The sequence below is a fragment of the Mus caroli genome, unplaced genomic scaffold, assembly GCF_978045245.1.
Source record: "Mus caroli unplaced genomic scaffold, Mus_caroli_1 scaffold_7, whole genome shotgun sequence".
NCBI lineage: Eukaryota > Metazoa > Chordata > Mammalia > Rodentia > Muridae > Mus > Mus caroli.
In genome coordinates this window covers 51,543,568-51,557,535 of record NW_028227262.1, presented here as the reverse complement: position 1 = coordinate 51,557,535, position 13,968 = coordinate 51,543,568, and the positions used below count along the sequence as shown (strand labels likewise).

The window sequence follows — 13,968 nt, the reverse complement described above, 5'->3', positions numbered from 1 at the left end:
ATCTCTGGCCTGCAGATGTATATGCAGCAGATCACTCAGACATTAAACAAATAAAACTAAAAAAAAAAAAACCCAAAAACACAAAAAAACAATATTTTTAAAAATATGGCAAAGATGTTCTAAATCTTCAACACCAGAAAAAAAGTGGCTTTCTATGATTTTGGAGGCTGATGGCTTTGTGGAGGTGCTCAGTACCCAACGGGACGGCACTGAGCTTGTGAAATGGCATCTTAAAAGCCTGTGTCTAACTGTGGCAATGGTCCTCAACCTTCCTAATGATGCAAACTTTTAAGTGTTCCTCATGTTGTGGTGACCCCAACCATAAAAGTATTTTCATCACAACTTCATAACTGTAATTCTGCTACTGTTATAAATATCTGTGTTTCCCGATGATCTAGGTGACTCCTGTTGACCATCCAAGGCAGTCTTGGCCCATAGGTTGAGAACCACCGACTTAAGGCTTTGCTAACAGAAATTCAACTGTGGACAATAGAATCACACAGTACTGTTCCCCGGCAACCTACAGGCTTCTAAGCACTGAATTCTGGAGCAGCTAAGCATTGCTGTTCATATGAGAACTTGATTGGGAAGCTAGCAAGGACATCTCTGACCAAGAGGAAAGGCTATAAGGGAGGAGTCAGAGGACCAGCAAAGGACAGCGATAACACGGGGGCAGCCAAGCACACTGCTCAGACACATGAACGCTGCTTATCCATACCAGAATGATGGTCAGACTCCTGCAATTTATGTGTCCAGTTGACAAGGGCCTTCATGGACTTTCCCCAGCGGGCACACAGCAGGCAGGACAGATAGAAGCTAACTCGCTTTAACTCGGTCCACTCAAGAACGAGGTACACAGGCATGCGAGATGGTATGGAGAAGCTTCTAGAAAGCACTTGAAAAGTGTCTCTCTACCTCACAAGCTCTTCAGAGGACTATATAAGGGGTGCCTTCCCAGTCCACAGCAAGAATCCTTGACTCCACCCATCAGTGTGTTACCTTAGAACCTGCTGTGTCTTGTCTGTAAAACACACTAATAAAAATCCTGATCCAAATTCCCCATTGAAAGAGTGTGTTTTTAGTAAGGGCTTTAAAAAAAAAAAAAAGTCTTGCAGAATTGCTGAGAGATGTTTTGCAGAGAGGTGGCCCGCTTAAGCAAAAGAAAAGAAAAAGAAAGAAAGAAAGAAAGAAAGGCAGGAAGGAAGGAAGGAAGAAAGAAAGAAGAAAGAAAGAAAGGCAGGAAGGAAGGAAGGAAGGAAGAAAGAAAGAAAGAAAGAAAGAAAGAAAGAAAGAAAGAAAGAAAGAAAGAAAGAAAGAAAGAGAGAGAGAGAGAAAGAAAGAAAGGAAGGAAGGAAGAAAGGAAGGAAAAGAAAGAAAGGAGGAAATGAAGGAAGTGAGAAGGATGCTGCCCCCTTTGCTCACAGAAACACAGCCAAAATATGAAGCTAAACTGTCAGACTGGACTCAGGCCAGAAATGGAAGCATACGTAGAGCCAGAGATAAAGAAAGCAAGCACATGCCAAGAACGCAGAACCAGTGTTCCAAGGAGTTTAAATCATGCCAGAGTTCTGGGAGACGGCCGTGGTCAACCCACAACCGTCCACAGAGCTATAGTATGAGCTTACTGTCTATGAAGTATGGACCACAAATGCTTTCTCCTTGTCTGTCAAACTTTATGAATTAGCTGGTGTGCTGTACTCGCTGGAAATGCAGATGGTGCATGCCACCCATTTCCAGACAGCGTTGCTTCTGCTTTAGATATGATTCACCCTAGATAGTGAGCTTAAAAAAACAGACCACTTAGCTTGAAGCCGGCTATAACCGGAAAGCTGCTATTAAGCAAAGGATTGGGGCTGAGGTGTAGCTCTGTGGGGGAGTGCTTAGCTCGCACGAGGCTCTGGGTTGCACTTCGGAGCGGGAGCAGTAAATTCAAAGGGCAAAGTCAACTGAATCGCTACCACTTTGTGTCACAGAGGCCTCTTGTCTCAGAGGAACACTGAGGCAGACACTGGAGCTCTGTGTTTGGGAACTCAATCTGTGCCCAAGGGGAGGAAATCCTCCACTAGTTCACTCCAAACAAAGTTCAAAGCATATAGGATCACACTTATCTATGGGAAAGGACATGGCTCAGCTGGCAGGGTGTTTGCTCAGCATGCATGAAGCCCTGGGTTTAATCTCCAGCACCAGAGCTGATGCAAGAGGAGTAGAGGGGCATCCTTGGCTACACAGTCAATTCAGGTCAGCCTGGGCTACCTGAGACATTGCCCAAACAAAATCAAAACTAAACCAAAATAAAGATCATACATCCGTTCATACCTGACAGGGTGCATGTATATATGTCAGGGGGCCCAAAGAAACACATGTAGGAGAGAGAAATCCGGCCTACATAGGGACCACAAGCCTCTTCCGGTCAGAAAAGCACCAGGGCAGCTAGGGCGCAGGGTCGGCTGACACTCACCAGCTACCCACAACACCCACCACAGGATCTTAAGACTTCTGGTGAGTGGAACACAGCTTCTGCTCCAATCCAATTGCGCGCGGGACCTGAGACTGCATTAGTTAGGGAAGCAGAAACCGGCCTGAGTAGGGCCACAGGCCTCATCCGGCCGGATCAGCACAGGGGAAGCTTGAGCGCAGGGTCTCCTGACACCCGCCAGCTACCCACGACCCCCGCCACAGGATTTTGAGACTGCTAGTGAGTGGAACACAGCTTCTGCTCCAGTCCAATCACGCGGGACCTGAGACTGCTTTGGTTGGGGAGGCAGAAATCCGGCCTACATAGGGCCACAAGCCTCTTCCGGTCAGAAAAGCACCAGGGCAGCTAGGGCGCAGGGTCGGCTGACACTCGCCAGCTACCCACAACACCCGCCACAGGATCTTAAGACTTCTGGTGAGTGGAACACAGCTTCTGCTCCAATCCAATTGCACGCGGGACCAGAGACTGCATTAGTTAGGGAAGCAGAAAACCGGCCTGAGTAGGACCACAGGCCTCTTCCGGCTGGACCAGCACCGGGGTACCGCCAGCTTCCCACGACCCCCGCCGCAGGATTTTGAGACTGCTGGTGAGTGGAACATAGCTTCTGCTCCAATCTTTAAACAGTGACAACGATAACAACTAACCCCAGAGATTACCAGATGGCGAAAGGTAAACGTAATAATCTTACTAACAGAAACCAAGACCACTCACCATCATCAGAACCCAGCACCCCCACTTCGCCCAGTCCAGGGCACCCCAACACACCGGAAAAGCTAGACATGGATCTAAAAGCATATCTCATGATGATGGTAGAGGACATCAAGAAGGACTTTAATAACTCACTTATAGAATTACAGGAGAACATGGCTAAAGAGTTACAAGTCCTTAAAGAAAAACAGGATAACACAATCAAACAGGTAGAAGTCCTTAAAGAAAAACAGGATAACACAATCAAACAGGTAGAAGTCCTTAAAGAAAAACAGGAAAACACATCCAAACAGATGATGGAAATGAACAAAACCATACTAGACCTAAAAAGGGAAGTAGACACAATAAAGAAAACCCAAAATGAGGCAACACTGGAGATAGAAACCCTAGGAAAGAAATCTGGAACCATAGATACGAGCATCAGCAACAGAATACAAGAGATGGAAGAGAGAATCTCAGGTGCAGAAGATTCCATAGAGAACATCGGCACAACAATCAAGGAAAATGTAAAATGCAAAAAGATCCTAACTCAAAACATCCAAGAAATACAGGACACAATGAGAAGACCAAACCTACGGATAATAGGAGTGGATGAGAATGAAGATTTTCAACTCAAAGGACCAGCAAACATCTTCAACAAAATTATAGAAGAAAACTTCCCAAATCTAAAGAAAGAGATGCCCATGAACATACAAGAAGCCTACAGAACTCCAAATAGACTGGACCAGAAAAGAAATACCTCCCGACACATAATAATCAGAACAACAGATGCTCTAAATAAAGATAGAATACTAAAAGCAGTAAGAGAAAAAGGCCAAGTAACATATAAAGGCAAGCCTATCAGAATTACACCAGATTTTTCACCAGAGACTATGAAAGCCAGAAGATCCTGGACGGATGTTATACAGACACTAAAAGAACACAAATTCCAGCCCAGGCTACTATACCCAGCCAAACTCTCAATTAACATAGATGGAGAAACCAAAGTATTCCACGACAAAACCAAATTCACACATTATCTCTCCACGAATCCAGCCCTTCAAAGGATAATAACAGAAAAAAACCAATACAAGGACAGGAACCACGCCCTAGAAACAACAAGAAGGTAATTCCTCAACAAACCTAAAAGAAGACAGCCACAAGAACAGAATGCCAACTTTAACAACAAAAATAACAGGAAACAACAATTACTTTTCCTTAATATCTCTTAATATCAATGGACTCAACTCCCCGATAAAAAGACATAGACTAACAAACTGGCTACACAAACAAGACCCAACATTTTGCTGCTTACAGGAAACTCATCTCAGAGAAAAAGATAGACACTACCTCAGAATGAAAGGCTGGAAAACAATTTTCCAAGCAAATGGTATGAAGAAACAAGCTGGAGTAGCCATTCTAATATCTGATAAGATTGACTTCCAACCCAAAGTCATTAAAAAAGACAGGGAGGGACACTTCATACTCATCAAAGGTAAAATCCTCCAAGAGGAAATATCAATCCTGAATATCTATGCTCCAAATACAAAGGCAGCCACATTCATTAAAGAAACTTTAGTAAATCTCAAAGCACACATTGCACCTCATACAATAATAGTGGGAGACTTCAACACACCACTTTCACCAATGGACAGATCATGGAAACAGAAACTAAACAGGGACACAGAGAAACTAAGAGAAATTATGAATCAAATGGATCTGGCAGATATCTACAGAACATTCTATCCTAAAACAAAAGGATATACCTTCTTCTCAGCACCTCATGGCACCTTCTCCAAAATTGACCACATAATTGGTCACAAAACAGGCCTCAACAGATACAAAAATATTGAAATTGTCCCATGCATCCTATCAGATCACCATGGACTAAAGCTGATCTTCAATAACAAAATAAATAATAGAAAGCCAACCTTCACGTGGAAACTGAACAACACTCTTCTCAATGATACCTTGGTTAAGGAAGGAATAAAGAAAGAAATTAAGGACTTTTTAGAGTTCAATGAAAATGAAGCCACAACATACCCAAACTTATGGGACGCAATGAAAGCATTTCTAAGAGGAAAACTCATAGCTCTGAGTGCCTCCAAAAGGAAACTAGAGAGAGCACACATTAGCAGCTTGACAACACACCTAAAAGCACTAGAACAAAAGGAAGCAAATTCACCCAAGAGGAGTAGACGGCAGGAAATAATCAAACTCAGGGGTGAAATCAACCAAGTGGAAACAAGAAAAACTATTCAAAGAATCAACCAATCAAGGAGCTGGTTCTTTGAGAAAATCAACAAGATAGATAAACCCTTAGCCAGACTCACTAGAGGGCACAGGGAAAGCATCCTAATTAACAAAATCAGAAATGAAAAAGGAGACATAACAACAGATCCTGAAGACATCCAAAACACCATCAGATCCTTCTACCAAAGGCTATACTCAACAAAACTGGAGAACCTGGATGAAATGGAGAAGTTCCTAGACAGATACCAGGTACCAAAGTTGAATCAAGATCAGGTTAATGATCTAAACAGCCCTATATCCCCCAAAGAAATAGAAGCAGTCATTAATAGTCTCCCAACTAAAAAAAGCCCAGGACCAGATGGGTTTAGTGCAGAGTTCTATCAGACCTTCAAAGAAGATCTAATCCCAGTTCTTCACAAACTATTCCACAAAATAGAAACAGAAGGTACTCTACCCAACTCATTCTATGAAGCTACAATTACTCTGATACCTAAACCACAAAAAGACCCAACAAAGATAGAAAACTTCAGACCAATATCCCTTATGAATATTGATGCAAAAATCCTCAATAAAGTTCTTGCTAACCAAATCCAAGAACACATCAAAACAATCATCCATCCTGACCAAGTAGGTTTCATCCCAGGGATGCAGGGATGGTTCAATATACGGAAATCCATCAACGTAATCCAGTATATAAACAAATTCAAAGACAAAAACCACATGGTCATCTCGTTAGATGCGGAAAAAGCATTTGACAAGATCCAACACCCATTCATGATAAAAGTCTTGGAAAGATCAGGAATTCAAGTCCCATACCTAAACATGATAAAAGCAATCTACAGCAAACCAGTAGCCAACATCAAAGTAAATGGTGAGAAACTTGAAGCAATCCCTCTAAAATCAGGGACTAGACAAGGCTGTCCACTTTCTCCATACCTATTCAACATTGTACTTGAAGTCCTAGCCAGAGCAATTCGACATCAAAAGGAGATCAAAGGGATACAAATTGGAAAAGATGAAGTCAAAATATCACTTTTTGCAGATGATATGATAGTATATATAAGTGACCCTAAAAATTCCACCAGAGAACTCCTAAGCCTGATAAACAGCTTCGGTGAAGTAGCTGGATATAAAATTAACTCAAACAAATCAATGGCCTTTCTCTACACAAAGAATAAACAGGCTGAGAAAGAAATTAGGGAAACAACACCCTTCTCAATAGTCACAAATAATATAAAATATCTTGGCGTGACTCTAACTAAGGAAGTGAAAGATCTGTATAATAAAAACTTCAAGTCTCTGAAGAAAGAAATTATAGAAGATCTCAGAAGATGGAAAGATCTCCCATGCTCATGGATTGGCAGGATCAACATTGTAAAAATGGCTATCTTGCCAAAAGCAATCTACAGATTCAATGCAATCCCCATCAAAATTCCAAATCAATTCTTCAACAAATTAGAAAGTGCAATCTGCAAATTCATCTGGAATAACAAAAAACCTAGGATAGCAAAAAATCTTCTCAAGGATAAAAGAACCTCTGGTGGAATCACCATGCCGGACCTAAAGCTCTACTACAGAGCAATTGTGATAAAAACTGCATGGTACTGGTATAGTGACAGACAAATAGACCAATGGAATAGAATTGAAGACCCAGTAATGAACCCACACACCTACGGTCACTTGATCTTCGACAAGGGAGCTAAAAACATCCAGTGGAAGAAAGACAGCATTTTCAACAAATGGTGCTGGCACAACTGGTTGTTAACATGTAGAAGAATGCTAATTGATCCATTCCTATCTCCTTGTACTAAGGTCAAGTCTAAGTGGATCAAGGAACTTCACATAAAACCAGAGACACTGAAACTTATAGAGGAGAAAGTGGGGAAAAGCCTTGAAGATATGGGCACAGGGGAAAAATTCCTGAATAGAACAGTAATGGCTTGTGCTGTAAGATCGAGAATTGACAAGTGGGACCTCATGAAACTACAAAGCTTCTGCAAGGCTAAAGACACCATCAATAAGACAAAAAAACCACCAACAGATTGGGAAAGGATCTTCACCTATCCTAAATCAGATAAGGGACTAATATCCAATATATATAAAGAACTCAAGAAGGTGGACTCCAGAAAGTCAAATAACCCCATTAAAAAATGGGGCTCAGAACTGAACAAAGAATTCTCACCTGAGGAATACCGAATGGCAGAGAAACACCTGAAAAAATGTTCAACATCCTTAATCATCAGGGAAATGCAAATCAAAACAACCCTGAGATTCCACCTCACACCAGTCAGAATGGCTAAGATCAAAAATTCAGGTGACAGCAGATGCTGGCGAGGATGTGGAGAAAGAGGAACACTCCTCCATTGTTGGTGGGATTGCAAGCTTGTACAACCACTCTGGAAATCAGTCTGGCGGTTCCTCAGAAAATTGGACATAGTACTACCGGAGGATCCAGCAATACCTCTCCTGGGCATATATCCAGAAGATGTCCCAACCGGTAAAAAGGACACATGCTCCACTATGTTCATAGCAGCCCTATTTATAATAGCCAGAAGCTGGAAAGAACCCAGATGTCCCTCAACAGAGGAATGGATACAGAAATTATGGTACATTTACACAATGGAGTACTACTCAGCTATTAAAAAGAATGAATTTATGAAATTCCTAGCCAAATGGATGGACCTGGAGGGCATCATCTTGAGTGAAGTAACACAATCACAAAAGAACTCACACAATATGTATTCACTGATAAGTGGATATTAGCCCAAAACTTAGGATACCCAAGATATAAGATACAATTTGCTAAACGCATGAAACTCAAGAAGAATGAAGACCAAAGTGTAGACACTGTGCACCTTCTTAGAATTGGGAACAAAACACCCAGGGAAGGAGTTACAGAGACAAAGTTCGTAGCTGTGATGAAAGGATGGACCATATAGGGACTGCCGTATCCAGGGATCCATCCCATAATCAGCTTCTAAACGCTGACACCATTGCATACACTAGCAAGATTTTGCTGAAAGGACCCAAATATAGCTGTCTCTTGTGAGACGATGCCGGGGCCTAGCAAACACAGGAGTGGATGTTCACAGTCAGCTATTGGATGTATCACAGGGCTCCCAATGGAGAAGCTAGAGAAAGTACCCAAGGAGCTAAAGGGATCTGCAACCCTATTGTTGGAACAACATGATGTACTAACCAGAACCCCGGAGCTCTTGTCTCTAGCTGCATATGTATCGAAAGATGGCCTAGTCGGCCACCAATGGAAAGAGAGGCCCATTGGACTTGCAAACTTTATATGCCCCAATATAGGGGAATGCCAGGGCCAAAAGAATGGGAATGGGTGGGTAGGGAAGTGGGGGGCGCTATGGGGGACTTTTGGGATAGCATTGGAAATGTAATTGAGGAAAATATGTAATAAAAATATTAAAAAAAAAAAAAGAAACACATGTGAACGCATCGATACATGTGTGAGTGTATGTGTGCCTTGGCAAACACTCATCTTAGAAAACTCTGCTTCACAAAGCCAGAGGCACACAGTGAGACAGAGCTGTCGCCAGAGGAGAGAGTGGGTGCTTACTTACGGTGTCCCACATCACAATGTACACGTCCGTGCTGAAAGAATTGTTAACGTGCTGAGTGAGGTAGAGATTCAGGAAGTCACAGAAGTGGTGGTACATATTAATACCTGGTGTTGGGAGAGAAAGAACATGTTAAAAAAGAGAAGACGCACAACCCGATGCCTTCTAAATTCCACTCGACCTGCATACAGTTAGTTGGACTTCTAGCCAAAATCACCAAGAAAACACGTTTCTCCTAAATATGGGCTAGGAGCGGGTACCGGTCAACTTGAAGAAGTATTGAGTTTAAATATCTTACTGCTGAGCTGGTTATTTGGAAATCAGGGATTTGTCCTCTCCTGCGCATCAAGACGCAAGAGACCATTATGTTCTGGCAGGGGTCGGGTGGGGGGCACATAGGTCTATTTAGCACAGCACGGGGAACTATCAGGACATGATGGCTAACAATTTTTTCTGATTATTCAGTTTGATTGTTTGTTTGTTTGTTTGTTTGTTTGTTCTTTAAATCAACCAAATGACACCTGTGCACAGAGGCACCGACAACAATCACAACTACTAACATTATGGTAGTTTTAAATTCTTGTCCCCTTTTGCCCTATTTAATCATTCCTTATATTATTCTTCTTAAAAGATTTTTGTGTATGGATGTTTGGCCAACAAGTGTGACTATGCACCACATGCACGCCTGGCACCCTTGAAGGCCAGAAGAGAGTATTGGGTCACCTGAAACTGGAGTCACAGACTATTATAAACTGTCATGTGGGTACTAGGAATCTAACCCAGATTCTCTGAAAGAGCAGACAGTGCTCTTAATGGCTGAGCTATCTGTCCAGCCCCGGTTTACACTGATTTGGGGGAAATATTGGTCAACTATTAGTTAAAAGAGGTGAGTCTCTCATGTTCTAGTTGACAGAGCATGAACGCCGGTGTTAGAAGAACCTGGTTGAAGTCCAGCTTAGTTTAGGGAGTCCCTAACATTTACTCTGGAATACAGTATGCATACCGCTGTCTGGCTGCACAAGGATTTAAAACAAGGAAGTAAACACAGGCTTCAAGCTGTAGAAGTAGGGTGGGTAAGTTCTGCTACGATGTACCTTGTCCCGAGGTCAGTTAAGAAGCAAAGGGGAATTGGCTGATGGTGTCATTCAGAAGCAAGGGGTCAGTACCAATACAGGGAAGCAATGGCACCTGTCTGTCTCAGCCTATGCGCTTCTATTTTACATTCTTTACTGCACACAATCTGCATACGTACTTTGTTGCATATGATCTGCATGTGTTTCATAGTTCACACATACCTCTTTCATGGGAAGGGTTTGTTTTTTTTTGCCACTTTTTCATTTGCGTATTTTTTTTAAAAAAATGAGTCAGAACAATGAACAAGGCATTTCAAGTTTGCTTTTATTTCAAAAAGCTAAACCTGTCTGATTTCTGAATCTAATATTTTGTAACCTGAGAATTATAACTTTGGATGGCAGAGCACATTAAAACCATGATCAATAAATATGGTAATTCCCAAGTAGTCATGACAGAGGGCTCTCTGTAGTTCACTGTAGGCCAAGCCACTCACTCATCTTGATAAGGACATAGCTCTATAAGCCCCATCTCTCATAATGAGAGGGATAAGAGAGCAAGTCTCTCTCCTCTCCGGGGGCCATTAGTTGCCAGGGTTAAAGTTATGCTTGCAGGCCAAGATCTAGAGCTGAAAGGCATGATGGGAAAACAATTCTAATTTTTTTTTTCAAGAATATACTGTAGTGGTAACTTCCAAAAGAGTTTTAAGTTTGTTTGGTTACAGAAAGTTGGCCATGGAAATGATGGGCATTGTATTCACACACACACACACACACACACACACACACACACACAGAGTAATGAAACCTAAATGTAATCAAAGTGATTTAGACAGGGTAAATTTAGTTACAAAAGGTATATGCACACAACTTTCTTTCATCTTGACTTTGATGGAACTATTTTACATAAATATGACTGGTTCTTGTAGAATTTGAAAGGGATAAGAATATGGAAGTCCCTCTTTCTCCACATCCTCGCCAGCATCAGCTGTCACCTGAGTTTCTGATCTTAGCCATTCTGACTGGTGTGAGCTGGAGTCTCAAGATTGTTTTGATTTACATTTCCCTGATGACTAAGGATGCTGAACATTTCTTTAGGTGCTTCTCAGCCATCTGAGATTCCTCAGTTGAGAATTCTCTGTTTAGCGTTGTATCCCATTTTTTTAATAGGGTTATTTGGTTCTCTGGAGTCTAATTTCTTGAGTTCTTTTTAAATATTGAATATTAGCCCTCTATTGGATGTAGGGTTGGTAAATATCTTTTCCCAATCTGTTGGCTGCCATTTTGTTCTATTGACAGTGTCCTTTGCCTTACAGAAACTTTCCAGTTTCATGAGATTCCATTTGTCTATTGTTGATCAGAGAGCATTAGCCAATGATGCTCTGTTCAGGAAATTTTCCCCTTTGTCTATGTGTTCGAGGCTCTTCCCCATTTTCTTTTTTATTAGTTTCAGCGTATCTAGTTTTATGTGGAGGTCCTTGATCTCCTTTGTACAAGGAGATAAGAATGGATCAATTTGCATTCTTCTACATGCAGACCTCCAGTTACACCAGCACCATTTGTTAAAAATGCTTTCTTTTTTCCACTATATGTTCTTAGCTTCTTTGTCAAAGATCAAGTGACCATAGGTATGTGGGTTTATTTCTGAGTCTTCAATTCTGTTCCTCTGATCTACCTGCCTGTCCCTGTACCAATATCATATGGTTTTTTTTATCACTATTGCTCTGTAGTACAGCTTGAGGTCAGGGATGGTGATTCCCCCAGAAATTCTTCTACTGTTGAGAATTGTTTTCATTATCCTGGGTTTTCGCTATTCCAGATGAAGTTGAGAGTTTCTCTTTCTATATCTATGAGGAATTGAGTTGGAATTGATTACCTCACTCAGGATGATATTTTCTAGTTTCATCCATTTGCCAGCAAATTTCATGAAGTTGTCATTTTTAATAGCTGAGTAGTATTCCATTGTATAAATGTACATAATGGAATTTTCTGTATCCATTTTCTGTATAAATTCTTCTGTTGAGAGACATCTGGATTGTTTCCAGCTTCTGGCTATTATAAATAAGGCTGCTATGAACATGGTGGAACATGTGTCCTTGATATATGTTGGAGCATCTTTTGGGTATATGTCCAATAGTGGTATAGCTGGGTCTTCAGGTAGCACTATTTCCAATTTTCTGAGGAACCGCCAGATTGATTTCCAAAGTGGTTGTCCCAGCTTGCAATCCCACCAGCAATGAGGAAGTACATGGTATGTACTCACTGATAAGTGGATTAGTCCAAAAGCTCAGAACTCCCAGGATACAACTCATAGACCATAGGAAGCTTAACAAGAAGAAAGGCCAAAGTATGGATGCTTCAATCTCACTTAGAAGGGGGAAGAAAATAATCATTGGAGGCAAAGGGAGGGAAGGGCCTGAGTGGGGAGAGAAGGAGGAGGGAAAAGGTGGGATGGGATCAAGTATGGGAAGAGACAGGAGAGAAAGAAATCCAGAAGGCCAGGAGAATGAATAGAAATATGCAGGGGGGGGGGGGGGGAACCACTAGAAAGTCCCAGACGCCAGGGATTCAAGAGGCTTCCAGGACCTAGTGAGGATGACATTAGCCAAAATATCCAACAGCAGGTAGATAGAACCTGAAGAGACCACCTCCAGGTAGATAGATATGGCCCCCAGTTGAGGGATGGGGCCATCCACCTGTCTCAAAATCTTTAACCCAGAATTGTTTCTGTCTAAAGGAAACACAGGGACAAAAAAATGGAGCAGAGACTGAAGGAAAGGCTGTCCAGAGACTGCCTACCTTGGCATCTATCCCATCTGCAGACACCAAACCCTGCCATAATAATAATAATAATAAATACAGAAGTTATAGCCAGTTCTTCCTCCACCTTAGAAGAGGAAGCAAAAAAGACAGTCAGTGCTTTTTGCACCGCTTTCAACACATTCACAGAAAACTACTGCAAGCATGTCAGCATGTCAAGAAACAGATGTGGGGCAGAGGAGACAGCTCAGTGGCTGAGAGTACTGCCTGTTATTGCTGAGGACCTGGGTCAGTTCATGCAAATGGTAGCTCACTATCGGAAACTGTGGCTCTGGAGGATCCAGCGCCCTCTTCCATGGGCACTGCATGAATGTGGAGCACAGACATACATGCAGACAAAAGATGCACACACATAAAATAAAAACAAAAGGAATCTTTAAAAAACAGACACATCAATCAATACACAAGTAAAATACAAAGTCACTTCTCACCTGCATCTAATTTCATGAAATACGTTGGTTTTTCAACAACGATGTCACATTTTCCATCTTCTATAGGCCTGAAATTGAGCTGCGTGTAGCCTTGTAGCTCAGCAAACCTGGAATTGTGAATTGTGAGATAATTTAAAAGTGATTCTTCCAAACGTTCTGTTGCAACACCATAACCTGGGACCTGTTCATGAAGCAGATTTTATTTCTAGTACAAGACAGTCCCACAGAGCACCTTTCTTAATTTGCTAACATTATTGGCTCTAAACCCCAGTTTAATGTTGAGACAGGAGCAAAAATGATTTCAAATTTCAGGCTAACATGTCAGATCAGTCAGTTCAATTGGGAAGCTGTCACAAAATGAAAAACCAAACCAAACCAAAAAAAACCTGATGTATTAATAGAGATTCAGCAATCCTGTCATTTGGGGGCTTAAAGGAAAAGATGGGGCCATAGGAACTTGCCCATAGACTTCTTGGATTGTGAGAAAGATCATATTCGAAAATGACCTAGAGCCTCATAAAGGCAGAAGACAGAAAAGCTTCCCTGGGACTAGGGCACATCTGTGGAAGCCAGACAAATGACAGACACCAGCACGTGAATGTCTATGGCTCTGAGTAAAGGTCACCACAGCCATCTGTGAGATCACAGGC

At 41.8% G+C, this 13,968-nt stretch overlaps 1 protein-coding gene across 2 annotated transcripts in view; it reads right to left on the bottom strand.

Moving 5' to 3' along the window:
* Eogt (EGF domain specific O-linked N-acetylglucosamine transferase) overlaps positions 1–13,968 on the bottom strand; it is a 43,084-nt gene that overhangs the window by 13,115 nt on the left and 16,001 nt on the right. For both annotated transcript variants that reach the window (XM_085840243.1, XM_085840244.1), the window contains exons 9-10: positions 13,319–13,425; positions 9,001–9,104 (exon numbers count right to left, since the gene is read on the bottom strand). In XM_085840243.1, coding sequence (XP_085696369.1) covers positions 9,001–9,104; positions 13,319–13,425 — 211 coding nt within the window. The remainder of the gene's footprint in view (positions 1–9,000; positions 9,105–13,318; positions 13,426–13,968) is intronic.